Below are 25,767 nucleotides of genomic sequence, written 5' to 3'. Positions count from 1 at the left end.
TGGAACCTCCTGGACTGTTTGTGCCAAGCTGTGTGGTCTTTCCAGCAGATCAGGGTGGTTGAAGTCCCCCGTGAGAACCAGGGCTTGTGATTTCAGTTGGTGATGGCTGAACCAAAAGTGAATCCTGATGTTCATTTAAATGGGATACCAATCCTAATATTGTCTGTGGACACTGGCACTTTCTATCCCTGTGCATCTCGCCAGGCCTCAAACATGAGATTTACAAAAATCTGACAGCTGAACAGACTGGAAAAGTACTAGGTCATGTTTGTGCTCTCTACGGTTTGCAATGGAAAGCAAAAGGGACATGCAGCTTCTCACACCCACACTGGAAAGGACTATCAGTATGTCCCTAGCATCTAATTAGTTTCCTTTTTGCTTTGTAGTAGCTGTACATCTTACTTCCTGACAAGAATGCCCTTAAGATAATTATACTGACCACACGAGAAATAAATCACAAGCACAAACTATTCGGCTGAAAGCTTCAACTGCGCATAAGTAGGAGAAGCAAAAGCACAGATATGGAAAGCCAACACAATGTTCTGGCTCAGTTTCAAGTAACACTGGTAAGATAGCTGATATGGCTTTCAATTTTTGATTTGATTCTTTATATAGACAAATTAAGATATTACAGCTTTTCAGGTAAAGGTTAACATAAATAACACATAAGACTACCCAAGTTTTTTGTTGTTGTTGTTGTTTTTTTTTGCTTTGTTTTTTTTTTTTTAAAAAGGGAAATTAGAATGTCTGTCCTCTTAAACACCAAAAAATTAATTATGAGGCATATACTTCATAAGATACAGCACCCCACACACGGTACAGAGACTTAGGTCAGGAGATGGTGCTATTTCCTTCAGCTGACATACATCCATCTACTGTGGGGGAAAAAACTGCAGAGACAGCACCAATTAATACAGCCTCATTTAAAAAAATCACTATAGTTAACATAGTTAAGGAGTCTAACAAAAAGGTAGAGGCATATATCGCAGGCAGACTGAACTGCAGAAGTCACACCATATTATAACATTTACACTTCTGGCTGTCTCAGGAGCACCTCTGGCTCTGCTAACAAAACTGAGACTTCTAAATAATAAGCTATCTCAGAGCTGACAGAAAAAAACATGTAATAACATAGAAAGATTAAGAGTCTGAAGCTTTATGCCCAGTCCTCTGGCAAGTGTGATAATACAACAAGCAAGGCATTTTTGCTCCAAAAACACTAATTTTTAACATTTAATAGCTTATTTCCAGCTCTGCTTGGAACACATACTAATACAAATAACTTCCTGAGAAAGACCATACAAGATTCACTCAAAGTTAAGCAATCACTTTTCTGGGAAACAAAAAAATAACAATAAAAAGCTACCTGGCATTAAATTTATTTATTGTAAAGGATTGTTAGTTGAATTTATTTAAACGTATTTTGACCCTGGACCTAGGGAACATGTAAGCAATTCCCGTGAATGGAGTAGCTAACAGTGCATTTTGAACTGCAAAATAAGCAGAAACACCCACGTGGAATAACAGCTTGCTGTTTCTGTCTGGTGAGAGTTGTGAATCCAATAGGATCTGGAAAATAAAAATGTTTTGCTTTGAACATAATTTTGCTGAGATCAGTTGTGAGGATTCTGTGTAGGCAATAATGGTCCTTTCTTTTCTAAATTATAAAACACTCTAGAGTGTCCAGCATGAGTATACATTGTGCTGGTATATTAACTTCTTATCTTAACTTAAAGATACTCCATCAAAGATTCACCCACTCAATAACTGAAACAGAATGTTTTTAAGCAGACCAAGACTCTCTTCCCACTTTTTTGTCCTTCTTGTGCATCCTCTTCTAGGATCCTCAATGAGTCTCACTAAAATGGTTTCTACACAGTGTGGTCCAGGGTTGATTCATAGTAAGATGCGTACTGTGACTGCTGTCAAGAACTTGTGTTTATTTCATTGAAAATTTTAGGATAGGAGAGCTTTCTGGAGGTCTGATGCCTGTAACAGGGACAACCTTAAAGTTAGATCCAACTCCAGTATTAGAGCAATTCCATGTTTTCTCAAAACAGGGATGTTAACCTGCTCTGTCACCCTGTCGTGCAGACAAAATGTTACAATGTGTGACTCAGTTCGTAGTTTTGAGAAGAGTGGGAATTTTCTGATCTATGCTGGAAGTGAAACAACCAAAAACCTACTTGGGAAGGGCCATGAAGGATCACATAGTTAAAATGAAAACTTTGCTCAAGAGTAATAACACCAAGTCTATCAGTGTCCAGGAAAATTCAACATTCTGAGATGCCAAGAATACTGTTGGAGTGGTGTGAAACACTCCAGTGCCAGTATCTGGCTATGGGGTAGTTCACCCATACGATGCTTCATGCAGGATCTATGGTTCCTGCTGTACCATTCCTGTGGTACAATGGACCTTCTCATTCACTTCTCAGACATTAAATTCCCACTTTCTGCTTCAGTGCAGCTCCCTTGCCTTTTGCCTTTTAATCAATGGCCATGGCTCTTGACTCTGTTGTGAGGGATGTCCCTAAATCCCTCAGCACCTGCTCCCGCTCCAGCACATCTCCAGTGAATGCCCTGGTCCCTCACCAAGCCGTGCTCCGGTGATGTTTCCATGCAGGATATTTGAGAGATTATCCTTTTCCTTTCAGATAGCGGCCTTTTCAAGCACGAGTGGTTGGCCTGAGACAGGCTGCCTGGCCGTGCCTGCCCTGGGGGTGTTTCAAGTGAAGGTAGGCACAGTGGCAAAGGCAGACCCTCCCAAAATCCATGCACCCTCTGGGTGGGGGGAAGTCTGTCTCCTCCCAGCGCTCTGTTTAATGAGGAGGCTTAGGGAAGGAGGCTGGGCAAGCTGTGGAAACACAACCCCAGAGGAAGAGCCAAGAGGACAAAGTACAAGCAGGAGCTGGCGCCCCAGGTACAGTGGGAGGGAAGCCAGTAAGAGGCCACCATCAGCATCTCGATCTGGGGCGGCAGCTGCTTTTGGGATGAGCAGTGCCACCTGGGTTCGATTCGGATCTGCTGGCAGTTTGCCCGCTGGGAAGAATAGCATGGGGGAAAGGACACTTCTGGGTTGGTCTCTGCCCCTTGCAGAGAGACAGGCTGGAGGAAACATGCATCCGACATCTAAGTATGGTCCACGGCTGAGCTAGTAGGGACCCGGCACTCAGCTGCCTTCAAGTAGAGACATGCATTGCAGCGTGGGCACGGGCACCAGCACCTCCAGCACCTTGCTGCCAAAGCTTAAACACCTGGCAGGTGAGCCAAAGACTACTGCATCGTCCGAAGATGCTGCTCCTGGCAGGATATCTGGCTTTGATGGACTCCTAGGCTTCATGTCAGCCTCTTCCCCTCCATAAGCACTGCTCTGAAGATAACAGAGTCAGTTCAACTTGAGTATTTCTGTGAGTAGGACTCAACCTCAGAAAGACTTCAATCCCCTGACAGTGCCATTGCCTCCATGTAGGGTTTGTTAGGAAGCAGATCCTACTCACCAGTGTTAGGTTGCTCAATATGCTTAGTTACTTTCGTCTAAATAAAGAGTATCTGCAGAGAGGCTTAACCCACACACAGTACAATGTTTCTCCTGAAACTTAAGTCCTCTTGTTTTTTTCTAACTCCCTTTCACGGTCCAATTCCAAAGCACTCATGCTACATTCTGTTCTTCACTAAACAAGTAGAATAACTCTACTTTTTTAAAAATAAAGCAACATATTACCTCTTCCTGGAAGGCTCCTCTCCAGACGCCTGCTCAGAACACGGGAGTATAAAGACATTTATGCTTATTTCTGAAAGCTCGAGAGGTTCGAATTACCAGCTGTTTGTATGCATCATTGCAATTATTCCTTAACAAGTGTTTCAAAGATCAAAGACACGTTGAATAGTTGCTGAGGTTTGGCAATTTAATCCTAAATTAGTTACATATGAAAAAAAAAAAAAGAGCCTCCAACACCTACTTCCATTGTGTTAGCATTATGTTCAGGTTGAGAAGTCAGACTTCAGGGTGGGATTTTAGGGTGACTGCTGCTGGCCTAGGGGTGTAGCCAGAACTGAAAGAATGTGAAATAACAGGGTGTAATTTTAAAGCACAGTGGATAATCCTCTGTTAACTTCCACCTGAGTGCTTACTCCAGAACTAAGGTTCTGCAGCTTAAGTTTTCTTTGCAAAAGCACCATGCTAAGTAATGCCAGTGTAATTTTTAGTGTGGAACAATACCATCCAGATGGGACTCCGGTCTGGAATAGAACATTTTGAGTCATTATCCTTCTAATAACACATTTACAAACTCTCCAATATGAAGTGCTTTCAGGAAATGGATATTTAAAAGAGGCTTAGCCTTGATAAATATTGAAAGCACCATAGAATTAAATCTGGGTATGCAGGAACTGCCTACACAGGGGACATGATCAAAATACCTTATTACCATCTAGTAAATAGCACACGATAGATTTTCAGTGGTTTTGGTCAGTTAACATACTGCATACAAAACCAAAAGCACAACAACAACAAAAACAAACAAAAACAACAACAACAAAAAAGAATAGGATTTCACTGATGGAAATGAAACATTCAGAGCCTGCTAGCATTCAAATCAACATTTCATAGCAAGTCCCATCGGGTAGATTGCATTTGGCACAATCACAGCTTTTGATTAACGTCTGTGGTAAACAAGGCAGTCTGTTCACAGAAGGAGAGATCAACAGTGGAGGTACTATTTGCACACAGAGCAGCGGTACAGGATTACTCACTGAAAACATCTAAATGTTATGCTAAGAAATGGGATAAAAAGAAACACCAAACTCGGTCTTCTTCAGTACGTTGTTCTTTGCTGCTATGTCATTTAGGTTAGTGCAATCATTAAAGGAGTTCTTATGAAGGATTGGTTGTATGGAAAATTTTGACTTCTTGCAGAAGGGCAAAAAAGGCAATATTTTAAAACAAAATTATATTGCAATGCCTGGTGTGAGAGATGGTTTAGCTCTATGCTCCCATTCTTGCTGGGGGTCAGGGTATCTCCTTCATCCCGACTATGCCATATCATGAACAGTCTGGTTAGGAAGCCTTGGAAGAAACTTAACAGAAGATTCTTGAATTATGACAGCTCTTTTTATTCAGAAAGTTAACTTTCTGCAGGTATATTGAGAAATGTAAAGGCAAAGTACAGAGATTTGGGAAAAAATAGGCAATATCTCCCTTTTCATTGAAAAGTAGCTAGGAGCAGTTAATCGGTCATACTCTGGCATAAAGAGTAAAATGTCATGGATAAATATAGCCTACCATTAGGGTGCAGCAGAGGAATTTCTGATGCTTTTCTCTGCATCTTTAATGCTCTATGAGCAAAACAAGCATATATAGACAGTACAAAATACAGACCTCTTTTCAGGAAGCATGGTCTCTATTGCTTTCCATAATGTGCCAGCTGTTTTTTAGAGCGATGATTGCTTTTGATACAGGTGCAAAATAGTTAATATCAAAGTGACAGAAAGCTACTACCATTTTCAATTTGGGGAAATTATTAGAGCTTACATCAGGAGTTCTTTTCACGTGAATGCACAAGAGGAAAATAAAGGGAGAGAAAGAAAGGCAGCTTGAAAGAAGATGAATTTCAGGTGGAAAACAGGTTTTTCTATCACCCTTCATACTTTAGAGAGATTAGTGGGATTTATTCCCAGATGCTTCCTTGTCCTCCTCCTCTTCCGTCTCCATGTATATAGGAAGAAAAAAAAGCAAGTCTCAGCTCTTAGCATTTGCACTGATCTTGGCTCTGCTTCTGTCTGCTCTTGTTTGGCATAACCTTCTGCTGCGACTAAGCTGTCTGATAGTAAACACAATACTTTGTAAGTGAGTCCTGTATAAGCACTGAAATTAATGCCAGCAGGTAGATTAGAACACGATTTTAAATGTGCCATTTAAAACATTATCCACAGTGACCAATGGATACTGAGGACAAAGGACAAATATTAATGCACAGAGGTGTCCAGATGTTTTTTCCCCTCAGAAATTAGTAGCCAGTGATACAGAAAGAATATCATCCTTTCCACGTACCAAAACCTTGTGCTGTTTGAATAGTGCTTGTATGCTGAAATACTGGGAAAGACAAAAAGACTTTTTCCTCCTGATTTATACCTCAAGCCCTGTTCACATCCCTAAGGCTTGCAGTAACTTTTGCACATTGCTTTACACATTGAGCCCCTTACTGCAGGACAAAAATGTTGTCTGAGCAGTCTATGAAAGTGAAAAGTGACAGCATGCCTTACCTGGCCTAACTCACACCAGCTCCACTGAAGGCTGTGCAGCTGCAGCAGAGTGGATCTCATCGAGTCCGACTCCAGACTTCAAGTTCTCAGACAGTGCAAAAATGGTTCAATATTTGTTGAGTGAATTACTCTGAGCATTTTCCTGCATTTATGGCTAGTATAGCACTTGTAGTTTATCTAAAACTTTATACCTTTTTCTTTGATGATAGTGTTATTTGTTTATGAATGGTTTCCTGCTCATTTTACTACCAGTAACTGTCATGAATTTCTTCTTTTTGCCCTGTTTTTCTCTTTTTCTAACCTGCTTTTATTCTCAAAGCATTCCTTGTGACTTGTTCTTGCATTCTTCCTTTGGAGAATCATTACATGATGCTTGTTTTTCATACAATCTTATTGCAATAGACTTCAGAATTACCTTAACTCAATTGTAAATGACTCTGAAGTCACCCTTGTATCCTATATAGGAGCTTCACACTTCATATCAAACTGCTTTTACGTACCTTCTACCAGTGGCAGCTTTAAAACTTCGAGTTTATTCAGAACACTGCAGCAGTGACACTTAATTCATCCGACAAATTTATACTAATCCTTCTCGGCAAAGTGGAAATTATTCTGAAATTGGAGGTGTTGCCATCACTTCTACTTGTAGTGATTATCTCAGTTACACCCAAGTCAGCATAACAATGACAATTAGTTCCATATCTTATCTCACAAAATGCTCCATGGAACTCACAAGGCAAAATCAGCAGTTCAGCTGGTTTCAGCAATACAGAAGGAAACATTTAGCGAAAAAGCCTAGGTGCCCACCAACATGGGATAAAACAGTGGTCAAGACTTGAGACCTCACTGATTTCAGCTGAGTCTGATTTACAGACACAAAGGTTCACTCTTTTCCCTAACTTTGGCAGTAACTGATATTTCAAAACCACTGTTTCTTAGGAGGAAAAGGCACATGATTTTTTAAGTTAGTGTGTTTATATTCACTTGTGAAAATGGCACATTTGTAGCTAATCCACACTTAGGCTAAATCCACACAATTATTCAGCTCTTGTAAGCGGTTGCCTAAATACTAGTTAGTTCTAACCAAGAATTGGCATGTATGTGCATATCATTAATAAGTCCAAAATACAAAGCTGTTGCCACATTGCAGCAGAAATGTACATTAAAGCATAAACAGTGCTATTGTTTCTCCTCCCTATTCTTACAAGGAATGTCACAGTTATCTAAGAGGTGTAACTCCCAGATTTTGAGCTAGGAAAAAAGAAAACCATAATCAAATTACTTAGAAGAGAGGGAACTCACTGAAATAGGCCCCAGCAGAGGTGTAAAGCCAATCTATTCTGGATAGAATATTAATTAAGTTAAAATGAATTCTGTATATCCAAAAATTATTTCCCCAGGAAAGGGTCCAGTAACCCAGAACTCCACTCACACATCAGCAAACTCAGTTTTTTTTTCCAGTCATGCAAGCTGTAAGTCCTTGGACAGAATAATTTTCCTTCTGTTTTAAAGCATAACAGCGGAAGTGATTGTTATTTTTACACAAGTGCAAGGCATTTCAGGAACCTTGACAAAGTTTCGGAAATAGTATTTCTGCAAACATCTGCATCTAATGTATCTGTTTGGAGGGGATTGAGATAAGATTAGTGTGACATACATCATTCCCACATTCTCATATGTCCTGAAGCCAAACATCCCAAGTAAGGCCCATCATCACAAGGTTTGCCCAAAGTGCTGAACTTTAGCAGAACACATGATGCCTGAGATAAAACTCATACTGAGGGATCCATCCTGTAAACACATCTCTGTGCATGCTTGACCACGTAGCTGCAAATAATCAAGAACAACATCGTTTATGAAAGTACAAACATCTGTCCAGATTTAGCAGCAAGTTCCACTACAAACCACTGAGTCTACAGAGAATAAGGGCTAAGGCAGTGCCAATTTGTAAAGGTGCCATGTTCCAAAACAGGACAATTTAATCAGTTTGCTGGTGTTGAAAAGGAAAAAAAAGAAGGAAAAAAAAAAAAAAGCTACCACAAGAACAAACCTGGCCCTTTCTTTTTCTTATTACATGGCTCCCACAGTGTTCTTTTTACTGGCGAGAGGATTTACTAGCTTGATAAGATTTATATCTCCGGGATGATTCGGTAGTTGAATGGCATTTATCTATCTACACATAGCAGCTACTTGGACAGAATGGTGCTGGATGGGAAATGTCAGGTTTAGAGGATAAAAAAAGTTCCGCGTGTCAAGGCAAGTACAAATAACTGCCTTATCCTAGTCCTCACAGGAAGGGAAGGGAAGGGAACGGAAGGGAAGGGAAGGGAAGGGAAGGGAAGGGAAGGGAACGGAAGGGGAGGGGAGGGGAGGGGAGGGGAGGGGAGGGGAGGGGAGGGGAGGATCGTGCTGCAGTGCTTGCTCAATTTACCAGTCACCAAACCACTGCCTTCCAGGCAAACCTACAAAACCTAGTCCAGGTTAAAGCCCAGCTACGCAGGGAAATACACTGGTGCCCAGCAAAGAGTTCTGCATTTACTGCAGGGTGTATCATCACTCTTAATAGGGACAGGAACTGCCCTTGTACTTCCACAGCACACACAGGTTTTCTTTCTGATGCCTATCACAGCAACTATAAGCTCATCAGGAATTTTCCACTTCCGAAGAAATTCTGCAAAAGTAGTATGTAAGGTCTGGTTTTTACAGCTCAGCACTGGCAGTCAGGAGGCAGCAATTTTACTTGTCTCAATCTCAATTTATGCCTTGACTTTGGGTACATAGTCCCTTTCTCACCTCCCTTTTCTTCAGTTCATGTGCCAGGGCTGAACAAGTGCTTTTATACTGTTGCAAGAGTGCTGGGAGTGGAAGGGGTGCGGGGGTTCTTGGGCAGACCACATGTGTGAACTCCAGCTGGGAAGTGAAATCAGAACCTCAACTCCAGGCCAGTGCCCTGTCACTGGCAGCGAATGACACCAAGCCTCCGCTAAACCTCGTTTAACCAGCAGGTGGCAGAAGTTAAATCTTTGTTTCGGTACTGAAGCCAAACCGTGATATTCAATCAGGCTTTCCTGCAGCGACGCGAATTGAAGAGTCATTTAAAGAAAGGCACTTGAGAAAACTAGTGTTAAATCCAGATGCAAATCATAATATATTTATTAAAATATGCTGACCCCAAAATTCCCTTTAGAGGATGCCCAACCAATTGATTAAAGATAGAGAAGCAGCAGGCTCTCGCTTCTTTAAATTACCAGAAGCCAGTTCGGTATTTCTAACTGGATTTCTGAGAGCCTCTAGGTTTTCTCTTTTCAGATTTGTACTACCTTTGCACAGCGACAATTCAAACTGCTTAAAATGATTGACAACACAAATCTGAGCGTGATTTCCTTTGTGAGCTGCCAAAAAAGATTGTTCTCCTGTACTCAGGACACTCTGTAGGCCATAACCTGCAAAATTCCCTCTCAACAGCCCCTGAAGTCTGATTCACAGATGGCTTCTTGGAGTGCAACACTTCTAGTGAGTGCCAGGTTCATCTGAAAATTCACATTATACCCCACAGAACATAGTATGTAATATAATGTACCCATAGGTGCTGCCTGGGGGTACACAGGACTCCAGAGCAAACCTCACTGGGCCATTTCATTACACCACAGAAAACCAGGAAAGCTGGAGGACACGTGGAGATTGTGCTACTGACGGACACTTCTTTGGGATGTCTGCTTTGAAAGGCCAACACCTCTGGGTCCTCCATGCTGACAGCTCTAAATTATTGTCTCCCTCACCCAAGTCTTAGCCTAGTTTTAGACAGGTGACAGCAGTCACAGGATTGTTGCAACCTCAGTGACCAGCTGAGTCTGTGTGGGGGATTAGCACAACACAGAAGTCTGCTAAGTGCTGTACACAAGGCTTTGTAGGCTATAATAACGTGAAAGCTGCTGCTTGGGAATCCCACGTATTTGTAAGTTCTTCCTAGGATAAGAATGAGTGAGATATGTTTATAGATGCAACAGTGACGTAAGTCATAGAATCGTAGAATGGTTTGGGTTGGAAGGGACCTCAAACTCCATCTAATTCCACCCCCCCTGCCACAGGCAGGGACACCTCCCACCAGACCAAGCTGCCCAAAGCCCCATCCAGCCTGGCCTTGAACACCTCCAGGGATGGGGCATCCACAGCTCCTCTGGGCAACCTGTGCCAGTGCCTCACCACCCTCAGAGTGAAGAATTTCTTCCTAGTATCTAATTTAAATCTTACCATCTTTAAGTTTAAAACCTCTGTGCCCTATCACTACCCTACCTGATAACAAGTCTTTCCCATCTTTCCTGTAGGCCCCCTTTAGGTATTGGAAAACCACTATAAGGAACTGCCTGGAGACTTCTCTTCATTTTGGCTGGGCAGTTCAGCTGCGCTGGACAACCCCAACTCCCTCAGCCTGTCTTTGCAGCAGAGGTGCTCCAGCCCTTTGATCATCCTCCTGGCCCTCCTCTGGACTCGTTCTAACACTTCCATGTCCTTCTTGTGCTGGGAGACCCAGAGCTGAATGCAGCACTCCAGGTGGGGTCTCATGAGAGCAGAGTAGAGGGGGACAATCACCTCCCTCGCCCTGCTGGCCATGCTGCTTTTGATGCAGCCCAGGATACGGGTGGCTTTCTGGGCTGCAATGCACACTGCCACTCATATTCAGGTTTTTGTCCACCAGTCCACCAAGTCAGCTAGGAACTGAACAAACATGATACACTCCCTGGGTTTTTAGGACACTGCTTGGTGAACAACCTCAGAGATCACTCTAGAAGCAATTTGAAGTTAGACCAAGCCTCTTGTAACTGGATTTCCCCAGTAATGAGAAAAGGGCAAAGAACTTACATACAGTTCCTCATCTCCTCATCTGCTGTGAAATGATTTCACAAAAAAACAAACTAAAAAACAGGAAGTCATGGGCACTGGGACTCTCAGGATTGCAGCAAGAAAAGCATGTTATTCCTATTCATGTCCATCTTCAGTGCAAGAATTGAAGAATGTAAGTTTTTTGTTGTTGTTTTTGTTGTTTTGTTTGGTTTGGTTTCTTTTGTTTGTTTGTTTTTACTTTTTTTTCTTAGTTTAGCCCTCATTCAGCACAGTGCATGATTGCCCACAAAAAATGTCGGAGGTCCTTGTAATCTGATCTTCAAACCCAGAACACATTTCAGTAAATATCTTCCTTATAAACAATGGATCTAACCTACTACTCACTTCCCAGCGATCTTTGGAGAGAGACAAACCTGCCAACAATCATCTGACACATCAGACACATTACTATCAGCTTAGTCCTGTTGAGGGGAATGACAGGTTCAAACACTCTCTACTGCAAATGTCAACCCGCAATAACCTTCAGAGAGCATTATCATAAACCCTTGAAGGAACAGCCTGTCTTCCAATCCCAACACAGCCTCTGTGTCCTTAGATTCAACCAGCTGATGCTGCAGCAGTGCTGCCTCTTCCTGTGTTAAGAAAGCTTCCCTTCCACAGCAGGACCTTGTATGCCATCCCTACAGACAGAACAGAAATTACAAGCCTTGCAGATATTCACTGATGGAAGTTAAAGCTGACAAATGGATTTTCCATTTCTGTTGCTGACCTGCTATTTTACTAGTCTTTGCTTTCCACAGAAGAGATCTTAGGCCAATCAGATTTTGCAGCAATTGCTTTGGCATGAAGGTATTGCTTCGGTATGAATTACTTTGGTTTTCATGGTTCAAAACTCAGTGACATACATAGGTCTTGGAAATATGTTTTGTTGGGAGCAACAACAAAATTCACAATCCTTTTCTTTGAAAGGAAGTGGCCCAAAGAGTTATTTCCAGACTTTATTCCACTAAGAGGAAGGTACTGAAATTATGGCAATATTATTATTAAACGTGTCCAAAAATCAACAATGCAAACAATTACTGCAACATCTAAAACTCTAAGGAAATCACTGAGAGGTTTCAGAAATTCTCCAGCTTCTCTTACTACCAGAATCATCATTATTTTGTGGTGTCCTGAAGAAGTCATTGGCCTTTTCCTTCTACTACCAAATTACAAAGATAACTTCATTCCAAAAAACTCAGTCTTGTGAACCTCTTTGGGTAAAGGTTTGAAAAGAGCATTATGAATGGATGCCCATTTTCATGTCTGTGTTAACCATTTGCTAGAGCCAATCGGATGTTCTAAAAGAATCATTTGATTGTAAAAAGAGAAGTTGGAGAATATATATTACTCCATGAGATACTTACACTGAACATAAAGCAGGCCGACCTGTAAAAGACTTTGAGTGATAACTCAAAAGTACTGTATTTTGTGGATGACAGGACATCTAGAAGTATCAAGTAAGACAATAGTAGGTTTAAGTACAGACAGAACTTAGAAGACATAATTAAGTCAATATCAAGTGTATTGACTTAAAATACAAAAAAAAGGATGGAAAAATAACAACCAATAATGTATCTTCTTTGCTAGACCCTGAGATCCTGTCACTGATTTTCCCTGGTCTGCATGTTCCAGCTGGACAGTGTGTGGGCAGGAGGATCTGTCAGCACAGGTCAGCGTGCAGAAATCCAACCGGCTGACAACCAGACATAAAAAGCCATCTTGGGCATTTTATAGGTTCCAGCAGTCTTTTCCAGCAGAGAAAAGTGCTTCCATTTTCACTCTTTGCATCACCTCCAGCATCTGAGATCTGCTCCTCACCTGCAGTGTCAGCAAGAAGCCTTGCTTGTTCTTCACCTCCTGAACTTTCTTCAGGGAAAAATAAAACAAACCATCAAAAACAACAACAAAAACATTACTGGCCATCAGTTTCTGCTGGTGGTTAAGCAACAGGTCTCCTTGCCACTACTCTCCCAGCTGCTCTCCAGAGATGTGTGAGACATGCAAGCTCTTTTTGGGCAGTCCCTGCAGATCTTTAGCTCCCCCTTTCTTTATCTAATGCTTTCACTAGAGTTAGATACATTTTAATTTATTCTTTCTTCTTTATATAATGCTTTTCCTAGAACTAGGTGCATTTTAATTGACTTTATTCAGGCCCCAAACGCACCCCATTCTATCACGGGCATGCGGGACACGTAGAAACGCCCCATATCACTAAGCCGTGGTGATGGTGTCGTGTCAGTCTTTAGGACACTCTGTCCCCTGGCATCCCTTTCCAGTACTGGCGTCACGGTATCGATCCCGGCCGGTTTATATGTAAAAGGCCGCTTCTGCGGACAGCCAGGCCGCCGGGCTCCCCCGAGGGGCGTGAGGTGATTGTCGCAGCGGGGCCCTGACCCGACCTGCGCAGGGCGCCGTGCCCGGGGCCCTTGAGGAGCGGCACCGCAGCGAGGCGGCCGCTCTCCGAGGGCCGGGGCGGGGTGCGGGCGGCCGGCCGGGGGACAGAGGCCCGGTCAGGGAGGAGAAGGCCGGCCCGCTCCGCCGGCATGCCGGGCGGGGAGGCGGGGAGGCGGGAAGCGAGAGCAGTCGGCCGCCATGCCGCCGCGGCCGGCCCTGAGGGCGGCGGGGCGGAGCTGGCCCGCCCCTGCCCCGTCCCTCCGGAGGCCAGCAGCGGGGCAGCGGCGATCGGTTCCTCCTGGCTCCCCGGTGAGTGCGGGGCTCGGCGGGGGACGCCGCGCCCTCCTTCGGCCCTTCTGGAAGCCGCCTTCCCCGCCGCCGAGGCGCCCCCTTTCCCGTTCGGGTGGCGGGGAGGGCGCGGGACATGGCGGCGGGCGGGGGTCGGGCGGCCCGGGGGTACCCGCCCGGCTGCGGCGGGGCTGAGCGGGGTTGAGAAGGGTCCCCGGGGTGCTGGGGGGCTGAGGAGGGTCCCCGGGGGCCTGCCCGGCTGCAGCGCGGTGCCGCCGGGAGCTGCTGTGGTGGCAGGGCTGAGAGGAGGACGGGTTTGTTTTGGGCGGAGGAGGGTGAGGGGGAGAAGTTAGGCTGCCCTACCGTCATCCTGGTGTAGCTGTTGGGTTATTTTTTGTCTGTTGGAACAACGCTGGCCTAGCCTACTGATATTTCAGCGGTATCTAAGTGCTGCAGGAGAGTGCTTAGCGTGGATATAAAGCACACGGCCACTCGGCTGTGCAGTGAAAATAAAATAAACCCCTCCAAAACCCACTCCAAAACCCGCAAGACGCAGAAAGGATGGAGGAAAAGCTTTAGAGGGTGGGAGGAGCAGGGTGAGGGCGAACCCTGTGTTAAGGTGAGGTTCTGAAGGTACAGGTGCCCCGTAGCAGCTGTCAGGGTTGAAGCTCAGAGGCAGGTATTTGCGTTGCCCAGCCTGGCTGGGCACTGTGGCCGTGGAGATGCTGTGTTCCGGCCTCTGGATTAGGTGTACGTCCAGATTAGTCCCTCCATATCTGTTCAGTATATTGCTGTGTTTCATAACACCACCGCGGCTCTCTCTTATTTATTAACTGGAGGTTGTACTTTGATATTTAGTTTCCAGCTCTGAAGCTAGAGTAGGTGCGAGACGGGGGAAAGATGTAGAGATCTGGACTTCAGTATGCTTTAGTATCAGCAGGAAACTTGGACTAAAACAGAGGATTCTCTCACCCAAAACTTGAAATTGAATTAATATCTCTGAGCACTCCAGTCTGTTGCTATTGTTCAGACTGGCCTATTATCAATCCACAATACTGCAGTAAAGGAAGACCACCCCAGAGAAAAATATTAACACTGGAATGTTTATTTAGTACTGCTTTGCTTAAAAGCAATTGTGCTCCATCAGAATGTCCTAATAAACTTCTGGGGATTGTTAACTTCTTCAAAGGACATAGGAAGAATTTAATGTGCTTAGGGTAGGAAGTGCAGCTGACTCTTATGCCCTACAGGATCTGTGGTGTGTTTGAGGAGTTATTTGGAAAGTACTTTACTGATCCTGGACTTTGTAAAATAGAGAAAATTCCCCTAAAGCTTCTCAGTGTTTGAAGGAGTCTGAGCACTTAGCTATAGGGATGCTTTACAAAGTATGTATGAGTATAGCAGACTAGTGCTGAACCAAAGACTGTAGGTCTTTCAAACTCTATTTCTAGTCATATGACACTTGTAATTTGGCGCTTTCCTCCTCTCCTGGTTCCCTTGAATGGAATACCAACCAATGAATGATACAATCCCACTCTGGTATTTTTTAATGAAATTTTTATTGTAATTGTGGAAGAGCTTTCACAATGATTACAGAAAACCACAGAATAAAGATTATTAATATTTAAATAGTAAGAATAGCAGCAAATCTCTTTCACTAGTATTCTTCAGCACAGACTCTCACTGCAGGCTTTTGTCACGTAATAGCTGGAAGTTTTCTTCCTTGTCACAGTAACGGTCCACTTCAGATCACTGGAAGGGACTGACTGAAGAGTGGTCCCTTTCCTTTTGAAACAGTGATAAGGTAAAGATGAGTCTTCTTTTTTTTTTCCAGTTTGTCCTGTTTGTGTGAATAGGAGGTAAGAATTTTTCAGGGTTCTTGCCTTTAGTCTTGGCCTGGGGATTGGTTAGCTCACTCAGAAGATTTCCTCTGGGTATTTGGCACGTCCTCACAGGAATTGGGACATCCCACAATTTTAGGGTCAGGACTCCAGAAGCTTGTGAAATAGGGTGTTTAGTTTTGTTTTTCCCTAGCCTTTTTACAGAAAACCGTTCTGAAAAAGTCATTTGAATTAAAAAAAAGTTTGGTGGAAACTTAATTTTGTTCCCCTGGGAGCTTGACTAGTAAGCTCTGATAACTGCTGGTTGGAATTGATGAAATGTTATCAGATACTGAGTTGTTCTGCTTGCAGACTGAAACCAAGGTGTTTTGAAAGTTGGATTGATTAATCTACACGAACAGTCAAATAGCTGCGGAGATTCTAGGCAGCAGCTTTTATTGTGAGAAGACTATCTTCCAGTATTTCCAGAGTGCAAAGGCCTCAAAATTAAGGGGAAAAAAAACATGACGCCAGATTTATTTCACAACAGTAATAATCCTTTCATCAGCTCTTCATCCTGAAAGGACTCCTTCCACCTACATATTTTTGATTGCTCTGGAACAGGTCAGAGTTGCACAGAAGGAGTCCTAGGGGTACAGAAACAGCAGTTTACAGGGCTGGTACGTTGCTAGTGGAACAAGTAGAAGAGGGCTGATTCACGTTACTCTCATTTAGTTTCCACTTCCCATGCACTTCTGCAGTCATCCTTCCAACTTTCACGCGAGCCTTTTGAAACAAACAGACCAGTAATATGTCTTTTAATCCTGCATACTGAAATTGAAACCAAATTTCAGACCAAGCATTTGTACATGCTTACAACACTGTATTTCCAGCCTGCTTGCAGTGCTTCCATGTTAGCTTGTTGGTGGGAACGTGTTCCTGCGTGTTCCCCTGTATTTTTTTTACTAACACTGGAAGCTGCTTCTTTGTTAAAACTAGTCCATGCTGCGTATTTATTAATATATAGTCTAAAACTGCTAACAGGGGAAATGAGCAGCAAGTTTGTACAGAGGTAGGAAGTCGGTTAAAGTTCAGCATTACTCTTTTGGGAGAAAAATAAAAAAAAAATTAAGGCTTTATTTTTCAGCAGTAGCCTCCAGATAGGCTTCCTTGTGTCATTACATGTAATACTGCTTGTTTTCCTGCAGGAAAAAAAAAAAGTCTCTACTTTTAACTAGGACACTCACTGGTGAGTCTGCTGACACAGCGCTCCCTTAACACTTACGCCTGCTTAATTAGGATCTGGATTATTTTTTTTTTTTAACTGTAAGGTTAGATCACATTCCAGAGGCTGTCTGAGGATCCTAGATATGTGTGCTTGTCTGGGTCATCAAAAGCTGGTGAGATGCACGCAAGAGAAGCGTTTCAACAGTCCCTTGAGCAGAAAGTGAACTAACTGTGCCAAGTGAGGGAGGAGGAGGTAGCATTTGGCTTTCTGGAGGGATGACTTGGAGTTGAGTTTATTATCCACATCTTGAAACTAAGCACTCATTTAAACTTACAGCTCACTTGGAGCTGGAGTTTCTGTAAAAACCAAAGCCTTGATTTCGCAAGCGTGGTCTCTGAACTAAATTTTCGGTTCCTGCATATGCACTGCAGCGCTGTTAACGACATGAAATTCTCAGAATGCTTATGATAGTCTGTGAATTATGTAGATTATAGGGATATGCAATTAGCAGCCTTTCCAGTGTGCTTGAAGTACATCACATTGTGGTTTTGAGTAAGTATGTACTTTAGTGTTGCAATCAAAGGTTTACGCATTAGGAGCAAGCAGTAAAGTCAGTAATCCACAGTCCCATTTGTGTTCCAGTACAAAGTTCCTTTTGAGCCTATAAGTTGAAAAGGGTACCCTGAAAGTTTGTGTAGAGTCTTAAAAAAAAAAAAGAAAATCCTTTACATATTGCTGTATTTTCTTCCAGTGCACAATAATGAAGTGGTTTATACCATGAGAATACTTGCTCAGTTGTCAAATTGCTAGTGGACTTCTCTTTAAGGATCTATGTAACTGTGGACTTCTCTGTGTAATAGAGATAGACAAAGATGTTCTTTCTTTCTCAGGTCTCTGGTAGCACTGAAATCTGATTACTGATGATTTACATCAGTGCTGCACTGTAGGTTTCTTATATAGCGGCCTTATCTGTCACAGGTAGAGCAAGTGTTAAATAGTAAGAGCTTCTTTTAATCAGAACAAGAAACCTGTGTTTATTGCAGCTGTAGCTGTACTCATCTGTTCTGTGTGCATACAAATGTAATTATAGCTAGATACATTATAAAACAAGATGCTGCTTGTTCCAGTAGTGGTGTACTGGTGTTGAACTTTGTCCAAATTCTAGGGGCATTTTTTTTTTCAATATATGCCAAGATAGCAGAAACATTTTCCTTAAGCAACTTTATATTTCAAATATTTTTTCTACCACACAAATATCTGTACTAACTTTTTTTCTAAACTGTCTTGAATTATGGATGGATTTACTTGCCAAAGAATTATTACTGCAGACACCTGACTCATGCTGGAGAAGCTGTCTTTCCATATCAAACACGTACACTTCTGTCAGCATGCTTAGCATGGATATTTTCAGCTAAGGTAGGTGTATGCAGGGCATGTTGCAATTCCAACAGGACAGAATTTCCTACCTGATGGACCTGCTAAGAGATCTTAGAACAGCTTGCATTGGAGGGGACCTTAAAGACCATCCAGTTCCAAACCCCCAGCATGGGCATGGACACTTCCCACTACCTTCCAAATCTTGGTTCATGGCTAAGAGATCTGAAACTCTGGTAAATTGAAAGAAATAGTCATCAACTTTTTTAATTAAGGCCCATTGCTAAGCAGAATTTGAATCCATGAGTAGAGCTATGTAAATTGTAGACATTCATTTTCTGCTGGTGAACAGAGGTTTCAGAAATGCTCTTTAGCTGTGTGTAGTTCTCAGCAATGCCAGAAATTGCATGCTTAATATTGTTGTGATGGATTTACAACTCAGTAGTGTATTGCTCTGCAGCAGCCTCCCTTAGATTTTTATACGCACATACACATGGATGCGTGCACACAACATGTCAATCTGTTGAGTAGACAAAACTAAAGGAAATAATAGCTTTTTGGGGCAGGAGGGGGACGATGATCACAACTGAAGATGGTGGAGACGTGGTCAGGTTCAGCACAGGTGGTAGGTAAGTGCTGTATTTTCCAAGCAAGGCTTGAGCGATCCGTGTCTTCTGCCTTTTTCCCATCATTAGGCAAGGACTTTTATCGTAGCAGTCCTGCCAGCTCACACACCCCCTTTTTCCAGTTTTCAGTTGGATGTTTCTTCACAGATACCTGTCATACTTGCAGGTCTGAGCCTCCAACCTTTGCGTTCGCTGAGTGTAACCACTTCTGGTGTCCTGTAGGATGCCTAAGTTAAACTGCTCCTTTGCTGATTCTGTGCTAAGTCATTTTTCCCAGTGGGGACAGAGGATGTAGCTGCTGTCCAGGGAAAGGTCTGTTTCAGTCAGTCAAGCCACCAGATGTTTAATTTTATGAGTAGATGTTGCAAGTGATCCCTGCCTGTTAATAATGGAGGCACCTTTGTATAATTTGTAAGACAACAACCAAGAAACCAAAGATGGATTAAAAGAGACAATGGTGGTGTAGACATGTTCTTCCCTGAGTGAAATGCATCCGTACTAAAAAGATGAATGACTGTGCCTGTTTTGTGCCTACATTATGACTTTATGGTCTGAAGTTTAGACAGAAGTTCCCTCATCCAGGGATTTTTTTTTTTCATTCTGCAGGTCAAACAAAATAAATGTGCGTTCTTGGTTGGTCCTCAGGCACTTCAGTAATAAGTGATTATTACTCTTCAGGAGTCTTTTGTTGGTACTCATGTAATACAAAAGAGCATGCTATTAACATATATTTCAGCATAAAAATACTACATAGGCTAAGGTTTTCTTGTATTCTGGATAGTGAGAAATAAGTGTCTCCCTTGAGATCCCTAAAAAATCAGAACAATATGGTTTCTGGTATTAATCTTGTTCAACAAATGAAAGTAAGAGCAGTTATGTTTCAATATGTATATATAAATATTTTAGTGGTGAAGAGATTGTTCCTTTTAGTCTGATTAGCTGTATTCACTTTTTACTTTCAGGCTCTTCTGCAGTCTAAAGAGAGTAGAATAGTATGCTAAAGTTTTATTTAAAGTGGAATCTGTCATCAAGTTCTCTTCTATAAGTAGTGCACCTCTTTCTTCTCTATAGTCTGCGTGAAATAACTTCTGCAAGCGCAAAACTGCAGGATACATCAGGGTGCTTTTTCAATTACATCTGTTTCACTAATATTTCAGCTTGTTGAGTTTGTTCCAGGTTGCACTGCTGCTTTTAAAGGGGTCTGAAGCAGAATCCAGGATCCACAGTCAATTAAGAACGTGCTTTAAATTATGCCCCAATATACTGAACTTAGTCCTTTTCCAGTTGGTGTTGTGATGTGACTAGTACTGGGTTTATGTTGTCAGAAAAGTTAAATCAATCAAAGATGTGAAAACACACACAGAATGTGTTTAAATCCCATGTGAATTTTCTTTAAAAAGAAAGCGAAATTAAGTTGCATGTCTTAATCCTTTTTGAGGATCCACGTGAGACTTTATCACCCCTTTAATGTATTTGATTTAGTTGATTAACTTTGAAGAAAAGAAACAGAGACATAGGAGGATACAGGTACCTTTTTCCTTCTGTCCCCTTGGGGCTGTGTGTACTTTGTATGTGATGATCATCCAGCCACGTGGTCTTCACGCTGCCACAGAGGTCCGGATGCACAATACAGCCCATGGGCATATTTGCCCAGGTCTTTTCTTGCAAGTGAATGTCTGAGCACTCATGGTAAATGCTGAGTGTACTGATCTACTCAATACAGATGGTGTGAGGAATGTTACTGTACACATACTTTGCTAGTGTGAATGCTTTGTTAGAGTATCACAATACAAGATTTTGTTGCTGGAGGGATTTGAACCCTCCTGTGTCTTATCCACTGATACAGTATGGAACAGCTGTTTTAGCCCAGGGTTTGTTCTCTGCTCTGAAGGGCAAGTGTTACATGCATGAAAAACAGCTTCCTTTTTTATATTTGGAAAGCTATGACCTAGTCCAAATAAATTTGCCCCTCTCAGTATTCATGGTTTCCATGCTGATGCTAAGAGTCCTGCACTTTTGCTTCTGTGGGGGAGAGAGAGAGAGCTGGAGCTGGGAAAGCCAGAACAACAGGAAAGCCAGAAACCACACTCCTCTGCGGTGAGCTGATGTGCAGTCTATGGGTAAATTCTAGATATTCTCCAACAGGAGATGGAGGGAGTTAGCACAGCGCTGAGCATCGACATCCGTATGACAAGCTGAGTGGGTAACAACATCAATAGTTGGGGAGTTTGGATTAAAGGATGACCAGCATTAATACGAACCTGATTGCCAGTGCTGGCAGAATGGTATTAGCAGGCACAGGGAGGGCTAAAGTAAGGCCACTTTACCTGGTACACTTTGTACGAGTCATGCAGCCCTTTGAAAAGACTTAAGTAATGAGAATATGTGTCTTGGCAGATGATATTTGGAGGGGAATGAATAAAGAAAGGAGTGTCACTACTTCAGTAAAACACCTCAGTGAAGAATGTGAAATTTGCCATGCTACAAAAAATGGCGGATTTTTATTGTTAGTGCCTAGAAACGAAGCATCCTTACTCCAAATCCAACTTTTAGGATGTGGTCACAAAGACATGGATTCTGCGTGGCGGAAGGAAGCTAGCTGAAAGCTTGACGGCTTTTGCCTATGTCGTTGGGATTGTGGCAGTCTCCTGGCTCGTGATACTTTTCCTTTCTCATTCAGTTAATCCTCCTCTTTGTGTCACACCTCAGAGCTCCTCTTGCTCCTTTCTCTGTGTCCAGATCCGCACAAACGCGGAGGAAGGGGACTGGGTGGAAGAAGAAAGCTGGGGCTGCGGTTACGGTTGTCTTCTAAGGCCGTGAGCAGCGCTGCTCATGCGGGTGACTTGTGGCTGTTGCCCCGAAGACCCTGAGTCCGTGCGCCCCTCTTCCTGAGGGCTGGCATGAGGAATCCCCTTCCAGATGCGGCCTCCACGCCATCCCCTTGCAGGGCAGGAGATCGAGTGCTTTCTGTGGGGTGGCTGCTCAGCTGCGGCCGTGCGCAATGCCCGTGGCCCTGCACACCGAGCCAGTCCTCTGCCGACAGGTGCTGGCTAACCTGTTTGCATATTTACCTTTCAGTGTCTGCACAGCCTGGATAAATACTCTGTGCCGCAATCACGAGTTAATCTGTATCCATTGCAGTGATTACTTAAGGTTTTGCTGGTGGAGTCAACCTGCAAAGTGTTGCTTCCTCACGTCTTTTTGGCCGGTCAGCCAGAGAAGAGAACACGTGTTTAGGCCTTGGTGACCTCCAGTCTGGTATATTTGTTTAACTAACCGATGATGGCAAAGAAACGCTAACAAGTCAATAAAGTGTCCATCATAGGATCTTGAACTCGCACAGGTTTGACAAGACACTGACTTAAAAGAGAAATGTTGCTGATGCAATTTATACTTACATGAGAATATGCGAACCGAATACAGTGGCCTTGTTAGGGTCATATTGAAGATCTGCTACACCTGTCAGGGAATACCTCAGAGTTTCCTATCTTCAGCTGCCCTTCAGCTTTCCCATGAGAAATGAGTATGCATAAAATAAAGTTCTCAGGTTGGAATGCAGAAAATAAAATTCAGCAGCAGCACAGCTTGCAAGGAGAGGAAGGAAGCAGTTTATTTCAGTCATGCTCAATCCTAGAAGGACAGAGTTTGCTTCAGAAGAGGAATACCTGAGTAATTCATGCTGTTCAAAGAAGAAAACCAAAACTGGATGAGGTTGTATAAGGGGCTGGTATCTGCAAAACTGGGATGAGGAATCTGAGAGAATAACTTGTAGACAGGAGCGTGAGAGGTGGTATGTTAGGCCCACTTGTTTCATGATAGGACAAATTCAAACACACGTGTAGCAGCTGGAGTTTTAGGGACACAATACAGGATCCAGTACATAATAGAAATGGTCTCTGACCTAATGCAGGGACAAAAAATCACTTTGATTTATCTGCAATAAAGGAGTAAGTTGTGAATGCTTAGGAGTAAACACTGTTCTCTGAAAGGTGGAAGCTTCTGTGAACTTCCAGATACAAGTTTATAGTTTACAGCAAACAGTGCCTCATTTTAACTTCTGTTGGTTTGGTGTTTGCACTCTGTTCATTTTCCTACCTTTCTGCCTTCTCTGGGCACTCATTTTTTTCTCAAAAAATTTCCCTTGTTTTGTGTGGCAGAATGCTGGAAATTGTCCTTTCTTCTATGCTATCTTAATGCTTTACACCCCAGACCTTCATTTGTCCTCATCTCTGCTATCTCCGTCCCAGCCTCACCTCTGACTTGGTTGTTGTCTTGGAAGTACATGGGATGTGATTTGTGCTGAAGTGCTTTAAAAATTCTCCATAAACATATTCCACATACTAGAATTTCCTTAATGGTTAATGAGACTGATGGGTGAAATAAACTAATGCACTCCATGTCCTGGTATTCACTGTAACTAACAAATACTGGTCTTTGTGCAGTCCTTCACACCAGTCTCAAGCAAGGATGAGCATTTCAAACTGTGGTGGTTTTTTTTTGTTTGTTTGAGAAACTGAGGCAAAGAGAGATAGTCTTACGTGAATGAAGATAAGAGCAGTGTCTTGTGGAAATAGCAATTGGTTTGGTTATATATTTTCTAAAAAATAAAAAAAAATAAAGATCTGTATATGTTTCCAGGCCAGGGGAGGAAAATTGTCCTTACTGTTAAATTGTTAGCTTGTTCCCAGGCATATGTTAGCCTAAAGCAGTGCTGCCAAAAGAGCCCTGGGCAGAGTTCAGGTGCTGGTGTTCTAGGAACTGTTTCAGTAGGCGTTTTGCATGCAACCAACTTTTCTGGAGATTGACAGATATTTCTAATTCCAGCCCTTCTATGCTAGATGGCCTTGATATTGGGAATATTCCTGTGTACTTTAATGTGTGTAAGTAATCCTAGAAGTTGTAGGTCCCAATGGAGGGTTCTGGCTACTGTACCATTAGGATAGCGACATCAAGAAGAAGTCTCAAACTGAAATGATGTTTAGAGTGGAGTCAGCTTTAATTTTCTTTTTTTGTGGGGACTCAAGTGAATCTTACTGAAGTCAAGAGGACTCCTTGTTTCTCAGATAGTCAGTCAGAGTTTGTAGTCTTAGTGTGCAACATTTTCAGGCTCAAGTAAAAAAACATCATGTTTTCTGTTTGATTCAGCTTGAATTTTGAATGCAGATGCCTGTCTCTTCAGCTTTAGACTACTGCCACTTAGGAAACAGGACCACGTTGTTGTAGTGGTTTCTGGATCACAGAGGCACAAATGGTTATCTAGAAGTAGCCCCAAGAAGATGATAATGCAGACAACGTCAGTACAGAAATTTGAGCTTCCTTTTTAAACCACATGGTTTATCACATGTTTTTACAATGCTCTTCCTGCAGACCTTCTATCTCTGAGGGCATGTTTCAAGTAGATTGTGGGGAAAGGGCATGACTAATGTAGTCTGTGCAGTACCTTTTGTCTGGTATAGGTTTTGCACGTGGGACAGATATTTCGTGGGATTGTGGAACACGTCCTTTTTATGTGGGCAGATACTGTGAAAATGGCTCTGATTTTTTTTCTTTTTCTTTTGTGTTTTAGGGACACAAGGTGTCTTTAATAACCATGAGCAACCCTTTTGTACAGATTGTGGAGCCGCTAGACCCTGAACAGCCCCTGAAGAAGTTCTTTAATCTGAACAAATTGGAAGATGTGAGATATGGTATGTTGACAACATAAAGAAAGCATTTGGTTAGCACTGATGAGCAGTACTTGAGAAAGAGACATTGCAACATTGGATGCTACTTGGTTTCTGATTGTACAGTCATGGAGAGAAAAATGTATTCAGAAATGTTTATTGAAACCAAACTTATAGCAAAATTTATTCTGGAAATTTAGGATTACAGAAGTGCTGGCAAGTTGACAGTTATTTTTTTCAACATGCTGTGCACACAAACTGCATGTTGCAGTCTTGTTTGTCCCAAGTGAATGAGGAGGACTAGCCAAAACCAAGAGAGCAAGTTTTCTCATATACTGTCCTGCCACTGTGAAAGGCTGGAAAGGACTTAACGCTGACAGGACTAAATCATCCAGAAGGGTTGTTCAGCTTTAAAAGGAGGAAAGAATAGAGGCTAGAAGAATTGTTTCTGAGGAGGCTTTTTCTCTTGGTCTTCTGGCATTACCTGAATGTACTCAGGTATATTCCATGTGGCACTGGTAGAAATAATACAATCCATGCCACTGGCTTTCTGAGTCAGTATCTATAGCATATATAACACAGCTGTCTGTGTTGGGTGTTTTTCCTCTTTCAAAGAGGAAACAGGTGATTAAGGAGAATTCAGGAAACAAACTTGGAAGAGGAGAAATGTTTTCTCTGAATGGAAGCAATACGTATCCATTGCAAGCTCAGACAGGGTGTAAATGAGGAATGAATTAATGCTGGACTTTGTCTCTTAAAAGCAGAGATGAGTCTGAAGAAACAGGCAAATACCTATATGGTATTACCAGTTGATTTATTCCGGAATCCTAATGTCCAGATTCTTTAAAAAAAAAAAAAAGATGTAATTTTCACTGTGCAGAAGAGAAATGGAATAACTTAGCAACTGGGTGTAGTGGAATTGAAAACCAACCAACCAAAGAAGCCCCCACAAGTGTTTCTGACTAAGTGACTTCTGTGTCTGGGGAGCCCTGGATAGAGAGTTAGGACACACTTCTCAGATTTTTGAATTGATATACTCTGAGACAAAATCAAACAGCTGTTATTACAATGAATGAAGAAAAGGAGGGCAGAGAAGCTTTTATTTTTTCTTCACACCTGTTGCTTGCAATAGAGCTGTCAGGACTGCTCTAATATTTTGTGTCATCTTATATAAGTATTTCTGACTTGAACTAGAAGATCAGCAGATGCACAGTCTTGCTGCAGTTCAG

The 25,767-nt window shown here is 42.5% G+C and overlaps 1 protein-coding gene across 3 annotated transcripts in view; it reads left to right on the top strand.

The window, feature by feature from the left end:
• The first annotated feature begins 13,699 nt into the window (after positions 1 to 13,699).
• ACO1 (aconitase 1) overlaps positions 13,700 to 25,767 on the top strand; it is a 37,096-nt gene continuing 25,028 nt past the window's right edge. Inside the window, exons 1-2 of one of the 3 annotated variants that reach the window (XM_040540511.1) lie at positions 13,700 to 13,848; positions 24,451 to 24,562. In XM_040540511.1, coding sequence (XP_040396445.1) covers positions 13,738 to 13,848; positions 24,451 to 24,562 — 223 coding nt within the window. In that variant the 5' untranslated portion in view covers positions 13,700 to 13,737. Of the gene's footprint in view, positions 13,849 to 16,991; positions 17,128 to 24,441; positions 24,563 to 25,767 lie in introns of those variants that run through there. The other 2 variants (XM_040540510.1, XM_040540512.1) reach the window with 2 other exon arrangements.

This window comes from Cygnus olor, chromosome Z (genome assembly GCF_009769625.2).
Source record: "Cygnus olor isolate bCygOlo1 chromosome Z, bCygOlo1.pri.v2, whole genome shotgun sequence".
NCBI lineage: Eukaryota > Metazoa > Chordata > Aves > Anseriformes > Anatidae > Cygnus > Cygnus olor.
Note: the sequence above shows the minus strand (reverse complement) of the source record. Positions and strands in the feature narration are given on the sequence as shown.